Source organism: Acanthochromis polyacanthus, chromosome 13 (assembly GCF_021347895.1).
Source record: "Acanthochromis polyacanthus isolate Apoly-LR-REF ecotype Palm Island chromosome 13, KAUST_Apoly_ChrSc, whole genome shotgun sequence".
NCBI lineage: Eukaryota > Metazoa > Chordata > Actinopteri > Pomacentridae > Acanthochromis > Acanthochromis polyacanthus.
The window spans coordinates 35,202,863-35,224,541 of NC_067125.1; the positions used below are offsets into that span (position 1 = coordinate 35,202,863).

Below are 21,679 nucleotides of genomic sequence, written 5' to 3' on the forward strand. Positions count from 1 at the left end.
AAATAACCTCAAATTTTCACAGAATGTATAGAAGCAGATCAAGATTTTTGTTCTGTTTTCAGGTTGATCCATGCCATTCACTAAAGAGAAGTCATTTTGCGTCTTGGAATCTGCTCTCACACAGTCACCCAAGACTGTGCAGTGTGCCTTCAATGCAAAATTTGGAAAAACTTCACCAACTGGTAGACAAATTTGGAATTGGTACCAGAAATTTAAAGAGAAAGGCTGCTTATGCAGGGCTAAAGGATTTGGTAGACCAACATCAACATCAGGATATTCCAAGATGTAAAATGACTTCTCTTTGGGAGTGAACAGCAAGGCTCAACCTGACAACAGAACAAGAACAAAACATTAATCATAAAATCTTGATCTGTTTCTATACATTCTGTGAAAATTTGAGGTTGTTTTAACAAGAATTGCCAAAATTATTGGCCTGTGAAATGATGTCAAATTTTTTGGGACACCCTGTACAATCAAACAAGCTGTATAGTGCAGATGAATTTGAATTCGTACAGTATACAGTACTGTAAACATCTGCAGATTATATGTATTTAAAGTATCTCACAGTGCAATTCAATCCAATATGATCTATTGGCTTAAATATCAGATGAACAAAAATGCCGACGCATCAATGATGGTGTAATTAAGAAACATGAGGTGAAGAAGAAAAAAGAGAAAGAAATATATTTTAGTAAGTGGAATAAAGGGGCTGCACAGTGGTGTAGTTGTTAGCAATTTCGCCTTGCATTAAGAAGATCCCCGGTTCAAATCCCGGGGTGGGCCTGGGATCTTTCTGCATGGAGTTTGCATGTTCTCCCTGTGCATGTGTGGGTTTTCTCCGGGTACTCTGGCTTCCTCCCACAGTCCAAAAATATGCTGAGGTTAACTGGTTACTCCAAATTGCCCGTAGGTGTGAATGTGATTGTGATTGTTTGTCTGTATATGTAGCCCTGCAACAGACTGGTGACCTGTCCAGGGTGTCCCCTGCCTTCACCCAAGTCAGCTGGGATAGGCTCCAGCACCCCCCATGACCCTAGTGAGGATAAAGCGGTGTATAGAGGATGGAAGTGGAATAAAGGAAAATGAATGATTAAAAAGAACAAGAAAATGGCATAAAAGAACAGCTAATACATGCTGTATAGCTTATGTCAAGATAATTGTCATATTCAGTGATGCTTAACTTGTGACCCTCATCCTCTAGGTGCTGTGTCCCTTTGCAAACAGAATCTATTGCTTTTTATTCTTGTCTAGTTCTGAGAAGTTTGGAATTAACAAGTCAGACTGTTTAAAGTATAAATGCCTTATGTTTTTGTATTTGTAACAGGCAAAGAAGGTGCATCTCTTTTTTTTCTTACCTGTCTTAGAGAGGCAGTTTCTTCTGCTCTCTGTGGTTCAGCTGTGATCACCGAGTCTGTATTTCATCAGGATGTCTGACAGTTAAAACACACTCTGCCCATTTACATTCATGGTTTAGGGTCAGAAAACAGTGGAGGCCGCTTTGTGCTTCAGTTCCTCCAGTGCTCCAGATTGGTATCTTTTGGTCATGTACAGATGTGGTGACTGATTAGAGGATGGAGGGCAGTGCTACTCTGAGCGTGATCAGTGCTGGATGTTATCTGATCAGTCAGCATCGGGATCAGCTGACAGAAGGAACTTTAATGGGGGTTCAGCTCTTGGGAAATCTCAGTGTGTCCTGAGGGCTCAACTTGAGATGTAACCAAAATGTAAGCATGCTTTGTGTGATGTTAATAATCAGTGGATTGATTCCTGTTCTGCTATGCATTCACTGGTTCATCTCTGGAGCTGCAGAATTATAGATGCAGGACCTCTATGGGATGCTTCTTGTGTAGTCTGACATTTAATACTCATTTTAGCTTTACCCACACACTGATATTTCTTCTAAGCAAGTGCAATGACAGATATGAGACCCAAGTCAAACGCTTTGTCTGTGTAAAGAGAAAGATTCAATTCAGTTCAAGAACTAGTATCATCAATCCCCTCCTCGCTCCACTGCCACCATGTCTGAGTTAAGAATGATAAGAATTAATGGAGCACTGAAATGTACACTCAGTTTATCATCTTCTCTCATTATTTTTTAAAAATTAGGCCAAGAAGGTCTATGAAGAAACAAAAGCTGTCTGCTCTGACAAATGAAGTGGTTACAGACAGTTGCTTCCCACCCTGGTTTGAATTTTCTTACATATCTGATGATCCTGAAAAAGAAAAAAATACATAAAACTGCTTAAACTCCTTGCTGCACTGACCAGAAACAAGATTATTGTAAGTACAACACATATCTTCACTGTTACGCATTTGATAATGAAGATGTATTCAAATATGACAAGAAAAGCTACTGCATAGTCTTTATTTGGAATATATCTGTAAGGACAGTCAGCAAAAGGAAAAGTAAACATGCACATTAATGTTGAATATCAGGATCACAACCTCAGAAACTATTAGTGCATCACTGCTGCCTCATCAAAGAGCAAACAGTCCCCAAATCTCAGGTCACAGTAACGAGGTGATTTCAATCATTAAAAACCGTACTTACCAATCACCTATCAGTTCTTTTAATCAACATCAAGGAGGGTAAATTTCAAAAGGAATGAAAAACACCTCCCCAAATGTGTATTTATTTCCTAAAAATAAAAAAGCCTGTGCTTTATAGTTCACCCTCTAATCCTAACATAAAGTATAATGTTAATCACACCACCGTTATTTTTAAACATCTATGTTATCATTGATTAAATTCCCCCATCTATATTTGCTATTCCAGGTAAACTCAGAAACAAAAAATCCTAACAAGACCCGAGTACCGTGGTCCCTTTGGTACAGTAAGGAAAACTGAATTTTAACTTCATTTAATCTGCACTAAAACAGTAAGTATCATATATATTATTATTAATGATTGCCTTTCAGTATTATTTTAATCTAGAAGCACAAGAAGGAAGTTATAGGTTTGCTAGACTTATTTAATAATAGCAACTTAATAAAGATAAATTTATTGGAAATGAAAACCTGTTTTGAAATCAATCAACCCTTCAAGTCACAGTTTACAGCCTTAATCTGCCCCCTAGTGGAGGCAGGAGCTACTGCAAGAACAACAGCGGAGGATAAACAGGTGAACTTCTACGCAGGGAAAACATGCTGCTGAATGCTGATCCGACACCCGTCCAGCAGGAACATGCTGGCTCTGAGGCCGGACAGCTTAGAGGTTTTGGTCGTTCTCATGGAAACGGTGGAGGTGGTCGGAGTACCTGAGGAAAACAGAGGTGCTCGTATTGATAAAATGTCATATTTAGTGTAGACAAGATGTGACATTAGACGTGTTTAAGCTTCTCACTGGCCTGCAGGACACACACTCACTTTTTAGCGCAGAACGCTGAGCAGTCTCTGCCGATACTCTCGCTCCAAGCAGTTTTGTACAGAACCTGAGAGAAGAAGAAAAAAAAAAAAATCACAGTTACAGTCCTGTTTGCCTAAAGCCAAACATCAGATGATGTGTAAGAAGATGTACTTGAAAGCAGCCCTACCAAGAAGACCAGACAATGCAGAAGCAGGGTGTAGAAGAAAGCAATGGTCCTGGCCATCTTGTTGGAGAGAATCACACGTCCCTGAGAGACACAAACCGCAGGATTAGAGCTGCACAAAACACATTAGAAGCAGTTTTTTGAGTGCGAGTTTGAGGCTTACCAGGCTCAGAGTTGCTTTATCCCAGGGGCTGAGGCTCAGGTATCGACGCTGACGCTCCTGAAAACACATTACACACAACCTTGACAACACCTCTTGGCAGCAGGGGCGAATACAAATGGAGCCTGTTTTTGGTGTCTCATAAAAAACACACACGGCTCTATTTCGGTTCCAGCATTTCCCAGATCCACCAAGCTGAGCCAGGACTCGCTGTTTACAGCTAATAAATGTAATTTTTGTGACAGCAACGACAACAGTGGGAGTAAAACGAGAGCTTTTCCAGTGCCTCTTTTAATCACAGCATATTGTGGTGGCACTGTAGTGAGACAACTGTTGGCGTCAAAGCTCGAGTCCTATTATCTTCTACAATGGATGTTTCCAAATGATCGCTCAATCAGTGCAAAATACTGATTGATAAATGACAAATCAAACCAAGAAGGCTCCCTAGACATGTGTGCCACTTCTGACCAGTTATACTATGTTTCTCTGCTTACAAATGTTGTGTTAATCTAATACTTTGACATGAAAACACCAAAACAATATTGTTTCCTTGTCTGAAAAAAATCCAAAAATTCTGCCAAAAAATTACCGAAATGTCTGAAAATTTGCAAAACCTTCAGGAAGACAATTCCAATAATTCTTTAAAAATTCCCTTGAAAGTTTTATTTAAAAAAAAAAAGGTGTTAAGTTTGTCCTGGTGCCAAAATATCAAAAGACATGTTTCCTCAGTTTGTGTGTTTCACATAGATGATTTGAATAATTACTAGCTGTGTTTCGTAACAAAACCCGTAGGATGCGTTCCGGTGTATCTTTGTTAAGGTGTACTAGCTTGTTATCTGTTGTGTCGGTTTCAATTGAAAGATAATTGTATTCTTGCACTTTTCCTTTTCTCTTCACTATCCCCTCTTGTTGTTGTTTTTTGTCTCCTTTTCTCGTTTCTTTCTTCCTGCCTTTCCCGTCAGGTCCGGCAAATTTATGTATATTTAACTAATCAACAAGTATTCAATCTAAATAAATTACTGTACAGTATCAAGGGGAGTCTTATACTTACGAACTCCCCTTGGAAAAGCAAACTTGTATGGCACAATGCAGCAGCCAGATCCTCATTCTGCCTGCTCTGTTGCCGGACAGGACACACACAAAAAAACCTAAACTAAATTTGGCAAGAAAATGCTTTTAGCAAGAAAATGCTAGTAAATATTCTCAAAAAAAAATCTAAAATCTAAAGTGATTGCTTACAGTCAAGTCCGAAATTATAGCAAATTTTGACTTAAAGTTTTTTATTCAACCAGCAAGTTTTTATTGATTGGAAATGACAGGTGTTTCCCAAAAGATAGTAAGATGATGTATAAGAGGCATCATTGTGGAAAAAGATCATTTTTATCAGCTTTTATTTATATTTCAGAATAACTAAGTTAAAATTTGTTAGGGGTATGAATTATTTCAAGCTTGACTGCATACATCAGTAAAACTTCTAATATTGTATGTAGAACATACATGTTTGTGTATTTACTCAGCTGAAAGGAAGATAAACGTTCCAGGTTTAACATCTTGAAACTTTTCACTCTCTGTTGCTCTTTTATTGTGGCAGAAAACCGATGCACCGATTGTTTACTTTCTTCCCTGAGGTATACAGACTTGTGGTCTCAATATGCTGGACCCCCTTGGTTTGGTTTTCTGTTTGTCCAAAGCCATTTGGAAACATTTACCAACCACTCAGAAATAAATCCATTATAGTAGAGGGTGAACTCTGCAGTCGTGTTCCCACGAAACAACAAAATAGGTCTGAGGTGACAGCGTTTAGGAAGATTTTCATTTGACTTTATGTGTGAAGTGAAGGCGTGTGTCTTGTACCCTCTTGCTGAAGGAAGCAAACGGATCCAGTCTCTCCTCGTACTGAGAGGAGTAACGCATCACTGTATCATCACTACCTCCAGCCTGCAGAAAGAGACAACAACACAGACGTAAGACGGACAGTTGTGACTTTTCCTTTAAGTATTTGTTAGCGTCCAAATTACAGAAGTTTGGGTTTCATTCTCCAAACAACAACAAAAAAAAAGACATTAGAGACAAGAGCCGTACTCTGCCTGGGTAGCTCTGCAGGAACTTGATTTTCTCGTAGAGTTTGATGTTGTCGGCTCTCAGGCTGTCCAGTTCGTTCTGCAGGGCCTGCATGGTCTGCTGCATGGAGCGATTCTCCTGCAGGCGTCAGAGGGAACAACACCAGGAGTCGGTTTTCCCAGGAAAAGAGACAGGAATAATACATGCGTCTTTGTTTGAGAGGGATTGTGACTCACAGCTTCCAGCTCCTGGTTGCGGGAGCGGAACCTCTCCCTTTGGCTGGAGATGATGGAGAGCAGGGAGTCCATCTGGCCCTGAGGAAGCTCAGGATGGGGGCTCTGGCCTGAACCTGGAGATTACGCAAATAAAACAACTCTTACAGGCCAGAATTTACTTCCTCTGTTGTATCACACACACACACAGGTGAGTAAGGTTTGTTTTGTGACTGCATTTTGCATGATTATCTCTTATTTGAAGACAACATATCCAGCTTAACTCCAGTAAACACGTCAAAGCTAGACTCTGTTTTGATTGGCACATAGAAGGGAAAAAAACACACTTGAATCTCTCTAATCAGGCTACTTTGCAGTATTCAAACAGACAAACCCCCTGTGGAGCCTCCTCTCAGCACATTTACTTAATTTCGCTCAGAGAAGTCGTGCTGTTCAGTCTGACTTCAGTATCGTCGCTGTTTTTGTCTGTAGCTCCACTAGAACAAAAGCTTTGCAGCGTGGAAATTTCACACAAGCATCAAAGCTGGGCGATTAATTCAGTTCAAGAGAAATGATACAACAGCAGCTTAGGATGAAGAAAGGAAAAAGCACCCAAATTCTCAGGACATTTATCGTCTGTCTTGCTTGATATTTTGTCTGTTTTGACATGTTGAACAGGAATTTAAAGCCTCTGAGCAGCCACAAGAAATATCCACCACGGTACTGGTAACCAGCAAATGAATACAAATTCACTGCCAGACACCTCAAAGATTTTATTTTCCGAATCAAATTATTCTTTATACCGTACATTAACAGAAAATCTGCTAAAGCTGAACTCAATATGTCATTAAATTCTTGAGGTTGTCAGCTGATGAAGAAAATTAGCTGAGTTTTTGATTGCTGAACTCCTGATAAAACAGCTTTAACAACATTTTCAAGCTTAGATTTTTGCTTATTCAGTCCCAAATGTAATGTTTTAAGGAGTAAACTAAACTGAGAGAGTAGAGAAGGGACTGATGGTTATTTTTCTGCATCTTAACTGAAAGCAGAGCTACACTGAAGTCTAATGTGTCAGAAAAAAAGCGTAAATGCATCATGTAAAGTGGCTGTGAAAGCCCCTTGATCAAACAAAGAACGTCACGTTATTTTGCTGTGTTTGTGATAATTTGGTAACTGCTATGTGAAAATTACTGGTCCAATTAGTGTCCCATTAAAAGAGAACCGTGTATTCAGACGGAGCGCAAAGCAAATTTCAGAGGCGGCGTGATTGTGCACACAATCCATGTAAGGACATGATTAGACTCAGATTGAGTGCTGCTTTATTTGTCTCCTTAATTATCGTAAGAGGACAAGAGGAAAAGGAGGGAGATTGTAGGGAAATAAAGGAATAAAACTTAAATTTGTCAGTCAGAGGCTGAGCTGATCAAAAAACACTGCAGAACTGACATTGTTTTGGCTGTTGAAGGTAAATACACATGTGGCTTAACTTTAAAAAAAAAAAAAAAAGGTAAATAAAAATCATGCAGCTTTTTGCCAGACCTTTGATGATTAAATTTAAGGATTAAATGAAGGAGCACATCATCAATGTTACAATTTTATCTTCGTCGGCAAGTAATCCAAAGAAAGTTACTTTTTAAAATATTTGATTGAGAAGTGAAGCATAAGTTTCAGCCTTTTCCACACAGCAATCGCTTTTGTTGTGTACCTCAGGATTTGAAACGGGGGTCTATCGATGTTTTTTGGGGCCAATACCGATTCCAATTACTGGTAATCAAGAAAGGCTGATAACTGATATTTGGAGCTGATAAACATTAAATGTTAGACTTTAACATCATGCCCAGCAGAGAACCTGTTATTTACAGCCAGGTTTCTTTATTAAAAAGATTACTAGAGCTGAATGATGTCAGATTATCAGGAGATGCGCTCCTCTTTTGAGATTAATCAATTTTCCGCCAGCAGTTTCGTCTACGGTTATTCTCCGTTTAGTTCATCTCTATCTGTTCTCTTACTTTTGTTGTCCACTAACCCCCAAATCATAAAGCATTAGTAGTTACTGTTTCCAGACACTGTTTCAGTATAATCTGTGTTCTTCTATTTTAGCGGCTATCCATTAGCGTAGCCTTAGTCACCATGAAAGTAGCAAATTTCTTGATCTGTGGTGACGGCTTGTGTTTCTAAAGTCAGTTTTTCTGGTTGCAACTCTGCTAGAAATACATTGAGAACAGAGCGACTACAGAGAGAAGCACCGACATCAGACCCAAATTAGGCCCATTATTAGAAAAATGCCAAATAACAGCTACGCAAAAAAAATGGTCAAGCTCTAATTTAATAGCAGGACAACATTTTAACCCCTGCTACATACCAGAGAACATTGCAGTGGCCTCTTTGATTGGCTCTGGTATGTTGCCCATGTCGCCCACCTCAGACCCGTCAGCGTCGGGGCGAGGCAGGGAGGACATGGCCTGGATGGTGCTCAGGTCGTGCTCCAGCTTCAGGATCAGCTCCTTCTGCTCAGCGCTGGTACGAACCGCAGCAGAGAACTCCACCTGAAGCTCTGCGTAACGGCCTGTGGAGAGGAAAGACAGTTGGTGGATTATCCCTTTGTTAAGGTTGGTCGTTTGTCTGCAGATTTTTTCCTGTAGCTCCCAAGATAACTTACCTGTAGCAGCTGAAAAACGGCAGAAGCAGTCCAAAACATCTCTGAAACACAGTAAGATTCCCCCTTTTCCTGGTTTCTAAAACTGATCTCTTTCTCTGAGAATACTTTGTTTTTTTTACACAACCACCAAAGCACAAGTTCAACAAGAAAAAAAAAACTACCACAGCACACTTTTAGTATTTGTATAAAAGAGATTTACTTCAATTATCACACCTAGGGTGCATGTGAATAATAATGATGATGAATCAAATGTCAATCATAACAAATACATTGTGAACGTTTCATACAGTGATATTGCTTTTCAATGTTGTAGAAGGGACTGTTTTACAGTGCTGAGAACAAACAACATGATACGTTTAGTAAATAGAAAGATAAAGAAACAATGATACATGAGGAAAAACGAAAGGGAGGGAGACCCCAAAAGGAGAAAAAAGCATCTCAGGAGTGACAGAAGTGCTAGGGAAACAACTTTCAAAAAACATCCTAACCATCCCTTTACAGTCATGCAGCCTTTTGTACTACAACACACACATACGCGCACGCACACACTCACAAAAATAAGCAGTGGGAGAAGTTATGAGTTATTACTTCCACATTGTTGATGACAGGTTGGAAAAAATCATCTAAAAACACTCTGAACTCGCTAAAGCCTCAACAAGCATCTTAAAGCTTTCCAAAAGGGAGGAGGGGGGGTGAAGATCTCCCCAGGTCATTTGGTTGTCAGACTACACTGTGGTTTAAGCTATGGGTGAACCGAAGCGACGACACTAGGTAGCAATATACAGAAAACTGTCAGCAACCTTCCAACAGAGGTGGATAAACTATTTCACTATTTGGCTTTTTGCTTCCTCTTTTTTTTTTTTTTTAACGTCTTGAAATGTTTATTGTTCCAGAGTCGATCTCTGGGTGTTAAAATCGTACAGTTAAGCATGAAACAACTGAAGAGCTAATGAGGAAATGGTTAAATGGGTTTATTAGCTCGAGCCAATGTGAGAGGAAAAACCAAAAAGCACGCGAGTAAAGTGTAAGGGGAGGGGAGTTTAAAGGATGAGTGTATTGTGCTGTATTACGTGTGTATGTATTACTGAGTGTGCTATGCATACAGCACCACTGATTCAGAAAGTGTTTCCTTACAAAACCCACTTCATAAGATATATTTTAAAAGTATTACAAAAAACATCTGAGGTTTTTCTTTCTTTTCTTTTTTTTTTTCCTGAATATGGTGACCAGTGCTGCTGTTCGGGCTTCCATTACAACTCATATGTTAAATGAATAACCACTACTTCAACAGATCATACAGTAAAGCTTTACGACTTCAGAAAACATGATATGATATACAGCATCTGTTACACCTTTACAATGTTATTCAACAGTGTATAGAATCATCTGATTTAAATTTGTAGAAAAATATCTGTGGATCATGGAAAAGTCCTGAATCGTCCCTTCTCTCCTCCTGCCTTCAAACAAAAGCATACTGTGACAATAGTGAATCAATAGCTACTTGATCGACTGTATTTACACGTCTCTTTTCCAAATAACCATTAGAATTGGCACACGTCATTATCAATACCTGTAGTGCCGTTATTAATGTCACAGCAAACCTGACACAAACAGAAAAATACAAAATGCCCCATGAATAAATTCAGTGTTATTACAGTGTATGCTGTTTCTGCATGCTTCCTCCTTCATTCAATGCTCTGGCCTTTCGCTGCTAGTTACTTTATGTACAACGTAAGAAATGCATTGTGGGAAAACAACTGTCTGAAATTAGACTCGGACTGAAACGTGACTGCAGGTCAGTCGTGAGAACACACAAGTCTTGTTTTCTCCTGTAACCGTTTCACTGCACTCCAGCATTTATATACAACCCTCTCCAGAGAGCTGAGAAAAGTCAACTTTTAAGTACCAACACGGAGTCTATGAGAAAGGAATTTGGATCAGGGTGTGAGATATATCATGAACAAATCAGGTGAAATCGTCTACATCTAATGACATCACTAGTTTGGTGCCCTGCTTGGCAGTTAAAGGCACAAATCTGATGATCTCACGTGGTTTCGGTGAGCTGATGGATCTGGCTATAAAATGGATGATGGGTTAAGTGCTTATACTTTACAGTAGCTATTCATCACCATAAAACATACTGTGGTTGTCCAGCCCAAGCAGTCCGACAGAAGGCAGCACGCCTTCGTTGTGCTGCAGAAGACAAATGTCTCGCATTGGTCGTCCACAGGAAGAGCCAATGTTTGAGAAATTTTACATTTATCAGACACATTAGAAAATCCAATTTCAGCTAATGCATCATAATGCAGTGCAATGACGTGATCGGTATCTTTAGACAGGCTGCCAATATATCTGGATATACACTCGGGGTAAGGGGACGCTTCGGGGTGGACTGAGGAGATTCTGAATAGAAACCAAAATAGGCGTAATATCTACAACTGTACAGGACAACGGCTCTTTCTGTCACATAGCCATGTGTAGTTTGAAATAAGGGTTTGCTGGACAGGAATACAGTTTGTCGTGTAGAAAACATGGGTACAGCTATCTTATGCTTGAATTTTTAGTGTTAGGATGCGGATAAGAGTCTGTGCTTGGTTTACAACCACTTTTTTAAAAAAGGCATACACTTCCCAGGAGCCCGGGATCGTACTCTGTTGTAGTGTTTACAGACCCTGTCCTAGGTTACGTCTTACAAAGATCCTAATAAGTGCTTCGTTACTAACTGCAATATAAATTCTGCATAATCATAGGCTGGCTATCTCTGCTCAATCTGGCGTAGCACACCTGCTAGCTGGTACACTTCCCTAATCTCAATTTGGCAGATATGACCTCTTTCAAGTTAACATGTGTTCTCAAGTTTAGGTAATTTCATTTGACCTATTTGACAAAGTGTATAAATTTGGACCAGTTAATTATGTTAATGTGATTAATGAGTGGGCAAACTCTATCTAAAGAAAGCTGCATGCCCTGCCGAGCGTTAGTGTTGGGCTTGCCCCAAAATAAAATTGCAAAAAAAAAAAACCAAACAAACAAAAAAACATTATTATTGGAGAATACAAAACAGGAAAAGAGATATGCTATCATATATTCACTGATCTTGATATGTCCTTTGATTCTCTAGCTAGCAGTTAAAGAGCATAACAGTTGTGGTAAGAGCTTTCTGCTTACGGGAGCATGAACTGTAGCAAACACATTTTTCAAAGCTATTGAAATGACACTAAACTTTAGGATTCATGAATATACAAACAAATGAGAACTAGTACATCTTTGTAAATATTAACCAATACTGCCGGCAGTCTATACGTCTAATAAAAATGTTACTTGCCCTCAGGAACAGTATAATCCCTTAAAAAATAGACAACTCAAATGATAAGACATTAAATGAAAAATACAGCACCTATAAATAAGCAGAATAAAAACCAAACTATAAATGCAAAATAGCAATAAAACCAAGCTACAGTAAATCATAGTATTACACTACTTTGTGAGAAGATTAATGTAATGGTAACGCATCAAACAGCTTAAAGAAGGGTGTCAGTTGTGCACTAGTAGTGTGTGCAAGTAGATACGAAATATGACCCCACTCATTGGAAACACTAAACACTCCTCGATCTTGCACACTTGTGCACACGCATGTATTGACAGGCATGCGTGTACATGCATCCATGCAAACTCACACTCACCCTCACACACACAAACACACAAAGGGGAGGCAGTGGGCTGACAGGCACTGAGGGCTTGTGTGGGACAGGGAGGAGGTGATATGCCTTATAATTTGTAGTGTATACAGTAGAATTCAATGCAAAAGACTTACATCCCTGGATACAGGATAGACTGGAGGAGAGTGGTAACTACTCACAGCAGGGTTGGGGTGAATTCACTTTGACAGTCGGCAACCAGCAGAAAATACAGATTAATCAAGTTTTGTACGCTGCAAATCTCTTGCTAAATTCCACTGCTTTTCAGTCAAGACTTTCATTATTGACGAGCAACTCGTTAAAATTTAACTCTGAGTGAATTGACCTCGACCCTGACTTACATGCAGGCAAGTACAAATGCACACGAGACACATACAGACAGACAGACACACACACAACCACACACACACTCTTCCTGATTTGGCCTATAAAAAGATGTGTGTTTGTGAACAGAGAAATTTTGTCGGTGGTGCAGAGACACACGCACCCAGCAGGTCCAGTGCTGGGTAAAGTCGTGACGTGCACAACCTAAAACAACAAGAGACACGTATAGTATCACCATGTCAGACAGCTACAGTACTACGTGAATTCATTGTATTTCAACAACGCAACATTATTCCATTCTAATTTGCTTTTTTGTTAAAAAGTAACTTGTTATTCTCTTATTTTCTGTTCTTATTTTGTACTAATCAAAAATGCTTCCTAAAATTCCCTATTTTGTACTCTTTAAAGTCATTAGACTGTGCAATCTCTTATTGGCAACCAAATTGCAATATATCAAAAAAAGAGATCATCCTTCATCCTTAAAAGAAGGGTTTAAGGAGGCAAAAAGAGGGTTCCTTCCTTCCTTCCTCTTCAGATGAGTGTGTGTATTTGTGAGGAATTACAGATCCTTCTGGCCATCACATGGCTGTCAGCAGGATAGGATATGGGACACAACAGGTCAAAGTTCATCTTTCTTACATCAGTAACCATGGCAGCTCAGCCGGCAGGCCTTCCACTACCCTCTTAAGAGTGTAGGAGTGAGATAAAAAAGAAAACATGCTGCCATTGAGAAGAGAACACACAAACACCATTTTTGGGCGTGTATACAAACACACGCACACACACACGTGCACACTGACACAACCCCTAACATACAAACACGCACACACACGCAGTGAGTGAAAAAGGCAAAGGGTTTGTAACAGTCACTCTACAGTGTGAAAAATGAGGCGTCTCACTGAGTGAGGGGAGGTTTGTGGACACTTGGGAGGTGAGAAGAAGAGCGGAAAAAATCTCCTTTAAGAAAGTGAGAGTTCTTGTAAGAGAGTTCCTGTCTCTATCTATCATCTATCAGTGTCTATCACTGTGACAGCTGCTGTGTCAGGCCTTGCCTGTGTTACTGAGTCCAGGTTTCAACCCCAGCTGTGGGTCAGACCCCAGCTCAGGACTAACCAGTCTGGTGCACCAGTGGCTGGTGATAGGGGGAGGTACAGCAGGGCCAGAGGCCAGCAGGACGGCTAAGTGCTTTTCTCAGTACAAAAACAAAACTCAGTTTAAAAAAAAGGAGAGACACTTAAGTTCTCTTATTTTGTTCTTCTATGTATTCAGTAAATCTTCTTTTTAAGGGTTTTGCCAACCACTCTTTGTTGCTTTCCTCTTTTTGGAAGCTTCTATGTAATAAAAATGGCTGCTGAGCTTGACTTTGGCTGTGTCCACTCTCCAACTGGAACAGAGCAGGAGGGGTCCAAGGTTAGAGGTCGTGAGGTTATGAGACGAGAGGGATGAAGGATGGTCAGGGGGAGCTAGAACTCCCACTCTGAGGGATCCTCTTTGCTGGCAGCCTTCTCCAGCCTGTGGATGATGTTATTGAGATTGGCTGCTTTCTTCTTGCGCAGATTGTTGTCCCTGGGGTTTCTGGCAGGGCCAGAGGCTGGGATGTTAGTACTCGAGGCAGAGCTACTGGAGGATGCCTCTGTGAGGCTGAAGAGGCCCAGTCCACCCTGTCCACAGCTGGAGCCTGGCCCGACTAAGCCTGAGGTGGTGCAGTCTAACTGGACAGGGGAATTATTAGAGCCCCCTGCCTCAGACTCGGCCTCCATGTCGTGGTCTTTGCATGCTCCTCTGTGATCCTCCAGGCCAATGCCCAGTCCCTGGCGAGTCTCCACTGTGCCCTCAGATTCTGTCCCATCACAGCTGTCCCCCTCTCCTGATTTGGACCCACGGAGGGAAGGAGATCCCCCCTCACTGCCAGGCCCTACCCCTCCAGCTGCCTGGATCTCCTCTATGAAGAGCTCTCGTCGGATGCGTGACCTGATAGACAAACATGAGTTTAATCATGGTACCAAAATCATGACATTCAGTTTGTGAAACATAATCTCAAAAGATCTCAAAGGAACAAAACTCGGTGTTTGCGGCTATTCATAAATATTCAAACAAAAACTCAGTATAAGTCAGCAACATCAAGATAATTCAGTTTTGCACAGATAAATTAATGGACAAACTTACAAAGTTATTTGGTATGATTAACAATAACTGGCAACAAATTTGTACTTCATACTGAAATGTTAAATTAATTTGACTTAAATGATACCAAAGACCTTTGAGAACAGTTTGACATACAAGTACTAGACAGCTACAGTTCAATATTTCAGTAGACAATTTTGTCCAAATGCTGACCTGTAATTATGGAACCAGTTGATAACAGTACTGGTCTTTAGGTTGAGCTGGGAGGCCAGCTCCTCAATGGTTTTCGGGGAGGGATAGGGCTTCTGCTGATAAGCCCTTTTCAGTGCCTCCTTCTCCTCAGGGCCCAACACCACCCTGGGCTTCTTCAGATGCTGCTGTCCCGGGCTCTGGGAGCCCTGCACGTAATCTGGCCCTATCAAGCCCCCGTCTACAGAATGGCCATCACTCAAAGAGCTCAGCCGCCTCTTCATGTAAGCTGGACAGCAACACAAACACAAGAAGGAAAAGTCATTAATCAAGAAAATATGTGATATTATGAACAATGGTGGGAAATGTCAATAATAAAGTATCTGTAGAAATTCTACAAATCACAATACGAGGATACATGTAAATACAACAAAATAAAAAGACATAAATAGCTTTGTATTAATAACTTAACAGCTCTATAGGAGTAGGATTTCAAAGTTGTGATAGATGGGGAAAGATAGGCCAGTGAGATTGTTCTATTTTTGAAGTGATACAGCAGCCTCTGGGATGACAGAGAGATTTCTTACAGGAAATCACAGATTTAGGGATCAGTTTGTCCCAGAAAATTCGCTATACAAGTAGCTAAAGATGTACTGTTTATCAGTGATAACGTGCTCTGATCACTAACGCTGTCGTCCTCTTCATCAGTCACTAGGTGGTGCTCTCGTCTTTCTCACCAACTCAAACAATGAAAGCATCTCTTCCATTTTACAGCAAACAAGCAGCACCATTCACTCCGGGCACCAGCAGCTGAAAATGAACAGCTCATGGCAGCTTTGCATGAGGTTGACATTTTCCCAACCCCAATACACGCTGCTAGATATATTAGTGTTGTAGGGAAAAACCCCTCAGAGCAAGGTTAGACCACTCTGAAAGTTGTGTGCTGCCTCGCAGGCTTGTACCACATGGGTGAGAGGTCAAATATGGTTACTCCACACTAGGTCCATGTCTTTCCTCTGGGCTGCGCTGGTAGCCAGGGCTGTTGCCCATTGCTATCTGGATGCATTACTTTTGGTCAATAATCTAAAATGAAGTTGAATGCAGTGTAACCCCACCGGTCCAACACCCTGAACACACAGGCGTAAGGTCAGTTTTGTTTTTTGCCCTTGTGCGCAGTTTGCCATATCAGGAGGGTAAACTGATCCTGGATGGTTGTGCCCACTGGCAGGTTCAAATGTGCGTATCCAGTCTCCAGAGAGAGCGAGAGAGCTTCAAGTGGGCAGTTAGGGGTCACTCTGAGGCAGCTAGGCGGGTGAGGCCTTTTGGCTTCGCTGATTCTTAAACAAATCTTGCAAACAGAGGAGAACACAGAATGATGGAGTGATAAAGTGGGCTATAGGTCGAACAAATGATTAAAATATGAGCTTATAGACACTGATGATTATGATGATGATGACGATGATGAAGAGGAGTGCTGATGACTGTGAGTAAGCAGGCCCCCGGCAGTCCCTAGCTGTCACATCGAATACAGTATGTGATGTCTGCAGTCCTGATTGGTACTGACATCACACCAAGATGACTGTGATCTGCACAACATGCTCTGCTGTCCTGCACAAAGGATATTGTGTGTGCAGATGTGCATGTGTAATTCAAAGGCTGCTGCTTGTGTTGTTTTTGTGAGTGTATTTATAAAATAAATGCATGCTTAAGCAGACAACGTGAAGGGCTTTTCTGTGAGCCTCTTGTTTACTATTTCTGATGACGTGCTGCGCTGTATGGAGTGCACACTTATTTTGAGCTATTGTTACACACCTTTCTTCTCCAGGCGTTTCATGTCCATGAGTTTCTCCACACTGTGTGGGTCCTGGAGCCAGAGTTGCATGCGGACAAAGGGCTCCCTACCCTTCAGGCTCAGCTTGTGCCAGGGTTTGGGCCTGGCCAGCAGGTCTGAGACAGAACCCTGAGTCAGACCCAGAATAGTCTCCCCAAACAAACGCTGGCCTGGTTAGGCAAGAGAAAGAAGGGAGAGAATGCTCATTTCAGAGACCTGACTGTATGGTTGAATAATTCATCAATAGGCAGGAAAGGAGAAAGGAAAGACTCACTAAACCACACAGACAAAGAGAGCATATGTAACACTGTCTCTGAATTTCTTACCAAGGTTATTATCAGTTAGCACCTCCTTAACCTTCTTGGTGATGGCGTAAGTATCAAGCTCAGGAGACATTGCAACCATCTCCTGGATGCTGAGACCCGAGTGACCTGGTAGAGGCAGCGGTGTGCCGGGCTGAGACTCCCCACCTGAGGGATCCTCAGACAGAGGTTTGAGACTGGAGGACTGAGAAGCAAGTGGATCCCCAGCAAGACCATTTACAGACTCCTCGGTTGAACTGAGCGGGGACTCTGGAGCGGGGCTGCAACTTGCTGATGTCTTGGGAGTACCCTCTGCTTGAGCAGAACAGACAGGGCGAGAAAGATCATACGGGTTAGGTGACATGTTACTGTGTAAGAAAACACAGTTTCATCTCCTCTCCCTACTGGGTTTGGGAGGGACTTCAGTCATACTACATCAACTAATTTAACTCCTGTTAGACAAACAGCAAAGGTGCTTAAGTTTTCAGTTTGAAGCTTTTTTGGCTTCCTCCTCCTATTCCTTCATCTCCCTGTCTCTGTCTGTGTAGAACTGCTGTGCAGCTCAGCAGGCTGGAAGAGAGCAGTCATGAGGAGCTGTCAGTGTACATTAGCTGCTGTTTACACCCCCAGAGAGAAAAAGAGACACACGCACACACAAGCGCACACACACACACAGAGCTGCCATCTGGCGCTGCAACACTAACTTGTCTATGACATGACAAACCAGCAGCTTGCTGGCTGACACTGCCACAGCACTGGGGATGGGGGGATGGTGGGAGGAGAAGGGAGGGGGAGGTGGTGGGTGGGTGGGAAGTGAGGAGGAGGGTGGGTGGGGTGAGTGACAGACTGACAGTAACAACTAGCCACTAGCTCTAATCAGGCTTTCAGAGCAATGCTGTAGCCCAAGGAGCATGGCTGTGTGAATCCATACAGTGTTTGCTGGTGTGTGTATGGGCGTGGGATTTGTTTACCTTGGTTCTGAGCTTGCTGGATGTGTGTGTTTTGCCCCAGGTCTCCGTTGAGCCACGGCTGCATGCGGAGGTATGGCTCTCTGCTCCTCTGGTTCAACTTGTTCCACGGTTTGTGTCGAGACAGACTGTCACTCAGTATTCCCTGAAACACACACCAGGAGAACGTTTCAAACGTGCAACCACCATAAAGCACAACCAAAGCAACGAAACTCTGGAAAGGGCAGATAATGTATATAAACACCGCTTTTGCTCCCCTCCTCACCTCTTTAGAGTCCTCCAGGTTGTGATTCTCCTCTCCTGTCTGGTAAGATAAGTTTCTGCGGGAGTCCGTATGCATGTTGCTCCACCACTGCTCCCTCCAGTAACCCACCCCTCCGGCACTTCCAGAGCGGCCCGAACCCTCTGAGCTCCGACCTAGCCTGAGACCTCCATCAGCGGACATGTCAATCCCTGAGGAAGGCCGGCTCTCCCTCTTCACACTGGTGCTGAAATCCAAGACTGGAGACGGGGATGAGGGCGAGGACAAGAGGGAACTGGGAGGCTTCTTCAGCGAGAGCGCCAGGGGGTTGTAAGGGGGGAGGGGGGCGGTGAGAGATGAGCCGAGCAGGTCCCTCTGAGATAGCGAAGCCGAGGAGGAAGACGAAGACGAAGCTTTGAGGATAGGCTCCAGTGCAGCCTGCTGGGCCTCCATTTCTCTGCGAGCTTGCTCTAAGATGGAGCGGATGGCTTCGTCTGATCCGCTGCCACCTCCACTTCCTATTCCGCACCCGCCCCCTCCTTTTAGCCCTGCATAAGACGGCTGAGCATGGGACAGGTCTGTTGGGGGAGGAGAAGAAGTCCGGTCATGAGAGACAGACAAGGCCATGATGTAAAATCTTCTATGACACTTCAGATGAGGAACTACAACTTACCAGCTTTCTGCACCTGCAGCTCTCTTTTGGCCTGTTCCAGGATGGACTTGATGGCCTCATCTGACCCTGCCTCTGGGGTTCGGACACGAGCAGTGATGTTACCTGGAAGGAGAGAAAGAGGGAATGGGAGGAGATGAAGAATCTTGTCAGATCAAAAAGCAGGGATAACCAACAGAGTAGATAAGGAGAACAAAAATTGAGCCTATAAGGACACTGAATAATTACATGATAGCACAGCACAAAGAACAACATTCCCAGCCAGTTACAAGGCAACTACACTGGAGGGATTGTCATAATTTCTCTGGTCCCTTTGGAGCTCACACATGCACACGTGCTACAGGGTTCATACAGTAAATGCTCCCCACAGAATAACAACTACCAATAAAATCCCTAAATACACATGCTGGCTTTTCCTTTGACGCAAGTCACTGGAACTGTGCGGTTACCTTCAAGGCACATCTATATCTGTATGCCTGCCCACAATTAATAAACGGCAACACACGCTCGCACACACACACACACACACACACGCATACACCATAGACACAGTTCACCCCAACACAAACATGCCACACAGACAGAACGTGCTAGAATCTCTGTGTGTGAAGGGGACAGACCTGTGTGTGAAGCTGTATCGGAGAGGGTTCTCCGCTTCGGAACATCCTGAAACACTCGGCTAAGCTGGGGCTGGCCTGAGCCCTCTGTTAAAAACAATATACCACACACTATGTTACAGCACTTGTGTGTTTTTTTTTTTCTTTTTTACAGCTAGACTATATGGTGCCTTACAATGCTGAGCAAATATAAGGAGTGTGTGTTCCATCCAATGCACATTATAGAGTACCATAAATGCATTGATCTTAACCATCTGTCTCCCTGGTAAAAATCAAACTCCTGCTTCTAACAGAAATTATAAACCCTATAGAGACAGACTAGTAAGGAGTTCATTATTTAACAGTTGGTTTCTAACAGGGGCATACTAACTGCAGTCTCATTTTTAACATGGACTGTCTATGGCTCATTGGTAAATTTTGTTATGTTTCTTGTACCACTGAGACCACCGTCGATCAGAAATGTCCTGATGCGTAAAGAAAAGCAGGCCCAGGCTAATCGAATCTACCCGTAGTTAACAGTACCCCTGCCTTCCTCCTAGTTCCCACCGATCAATACTATTGATGTGTGAAAGGTTTCTGTATTGACCACAATAGCTAGGAGAAGCTCGTGGGATCAGTGTGTGACTAGGAACTCATTCAAAACACACAGGTGTGGCACAGAATGGGAGTTTGGAAAGAGAAAGGAAAATAAAAAGCTAGTCCATATTGACAAGCTAATCAATGGCTCTATGCAGGGCTGTACACACACACACGCACACACATTCACACACACACACACACACACACACATGCAAGACACACACTTCCCCATGTGCAGATACATTAAAGAAGCCCAGACTAACCTCTCTGCCTTCCCTGGATGCTGCGCAGTGCAAGGATGTTCTGCTCATCGGCGAGGAACTGCCTCATCTTATGGAAGGGCTCCTTCCCTCGGATGGTTAGCTTGTTCCACGGCTTTGGTCTGGCAAGAATCTCACTGACCGAACCCTGCGACAGTCCCAGCACATAGTGGCCAAACACACGCTGACCAATGTTGTGCTTGATCAGCTGCTCTTTCACCTGCCGAGCAATCTCTGCTGTGTCCATGTCCTCCCCGTCCAAAACACTTCCTGTGGTAGCGTCAGAGTGGCTGGGTGACGGGGCACTGCCAGCTGTGCTGCTCCCATTAACAGGAGCCATGTCTGGGCTGGCTGGAGGAGGCTGGGGGCTGCTGGCTGCCAGAGGGATGGCAGCAGACCCTGAGCCAGGGGTGGAGGTAGGGATAGAGCTGAGGGTTGGAGTGAATGGGGTGAACAGTAGAGCCCCACTGGGGATTCCAGACGACTCCTGCAAGGCTTTCGAGTAGAAGGTCTGGAGCAGCTGCCGCTGAATCAGGGAGTTCAAAGCCATCTTACCACCCACCAGAGGGAACACAGGGGAGTAGAAGTCCTGTCCAATGCCCGTAGGAGTGAAAGGGTGTGTTTCGCTGCTGCTGGTGGTGGTAGCAGTGTTGAGGGGGTCCGTGTGAGTGCGAGACAAGGGGAGCTGAGAGGAGGAAGGAATAGAGGGAGGGGGAGGAGGGGGCGAGGAAGAGGGGTCGCTGGGCATGGTCTCCTCCTTCGTTGTGGACTCTTCTGTCCCTTTTCGCCCGGCTGACCCTACAAGAAAGGTCAAACACACCATGCATTATGGGGGAGTCAACAAAAAAGGGGTTCCAAAACGAGAGAGAAAAAAAATAACAAAAGTTGAAAGTTATCTTAATCAAGTCTTTTCCAAATAAGTGAACTTTGTTTTCCTTTTTTGCCAACCCCCCCAGACAAAGTGCCCATGCATTTGTGATTTCAACCTTTCTTGTAAGCAACAGCCTGGAAGAAAAAAAGGACAAACAAAACAATTGACACTGTGCCACTTAGGCATACTAGCTTGGCCCAGGGCTCAGTCTCTCTCTCTCTCTTTCTTGCAGGCAAAGTGGAAGTAACTGGACACAGTAAAATGATGTCCTTAGATAACCAATGCACCATGCGAGTCCTCTTCATGGTGCTGCAGTGTGTTCTTCCACACTGAATTATTCCATTGTAGAAGCAATATAGTCTTTAGTTCATTAAAAATACATT

At 42.8% G+C, this 21,679-nt stretch overlaps 1 protein-coding gene across 3 annotated transcripts in view; it reads right to left on the bottom strand.

The window, feature by feature from the left end:
• Positions 1-2,351: 2,351 nt before the first annotated feature.
• The window catches only part of cux1b (cut-like homeobox 1b), a 63,177-nt gene continuing 43,849 nt past the window's right edge, over positions 2,352-21,679 (bottom strand). Inside the window, exons 15-23 of one of the 3 annotated variants that reach the window (XM_022215972.2) lie at positions 20,429-21,223; positions 19,590-19,673; positions 18,973-19,074; positions 18,324-18,877; positions 18,062-18,203; positions 17,115-17,402; positions 16,770-16,958; positions 14,982-15,246; positions 8,794-14,615 (exon numbers count right to left, since the gene is read on the bottom strand). In XM_022215972.2, coding sequence (XP_022071664.2) covers positions 14,108-14,615; positions 14,982-15,246; positions 16,770-16,958; positions 17,115-17,402; positions 18,062-18,203; positions 18,324-18,877; positions 18,973-19,074; positions 19,590-19,673; positions 20,429-21,223 — 2,927 coding nt within the window. In that variant the 3' untranslated portion in view covers positions 8,794-14,107. Of the gene's footprint in view, positions 3,258-3,366; positions 3,432-3,533; positions 3,615-3,693; positions 3,751-5,544; positions 5,629-5,772; positions 5,890-5,987; positions 6,101-8,325; positions 8,530-8,793; positions 14,616-14,981; positions 15,247-16,769; positions 16,959-17,114; positions 17,403-18,061; positions 18,204-18,323; positions 18,878-18,972; positions 19,075-19,589; positions 19,674-20,428; positions 21,224-21,679 lie in introns of those variants that run through there. The other 2 variants (XM_022215974.2, XM_022215973.2) reach the window with 2 other exon arrangements.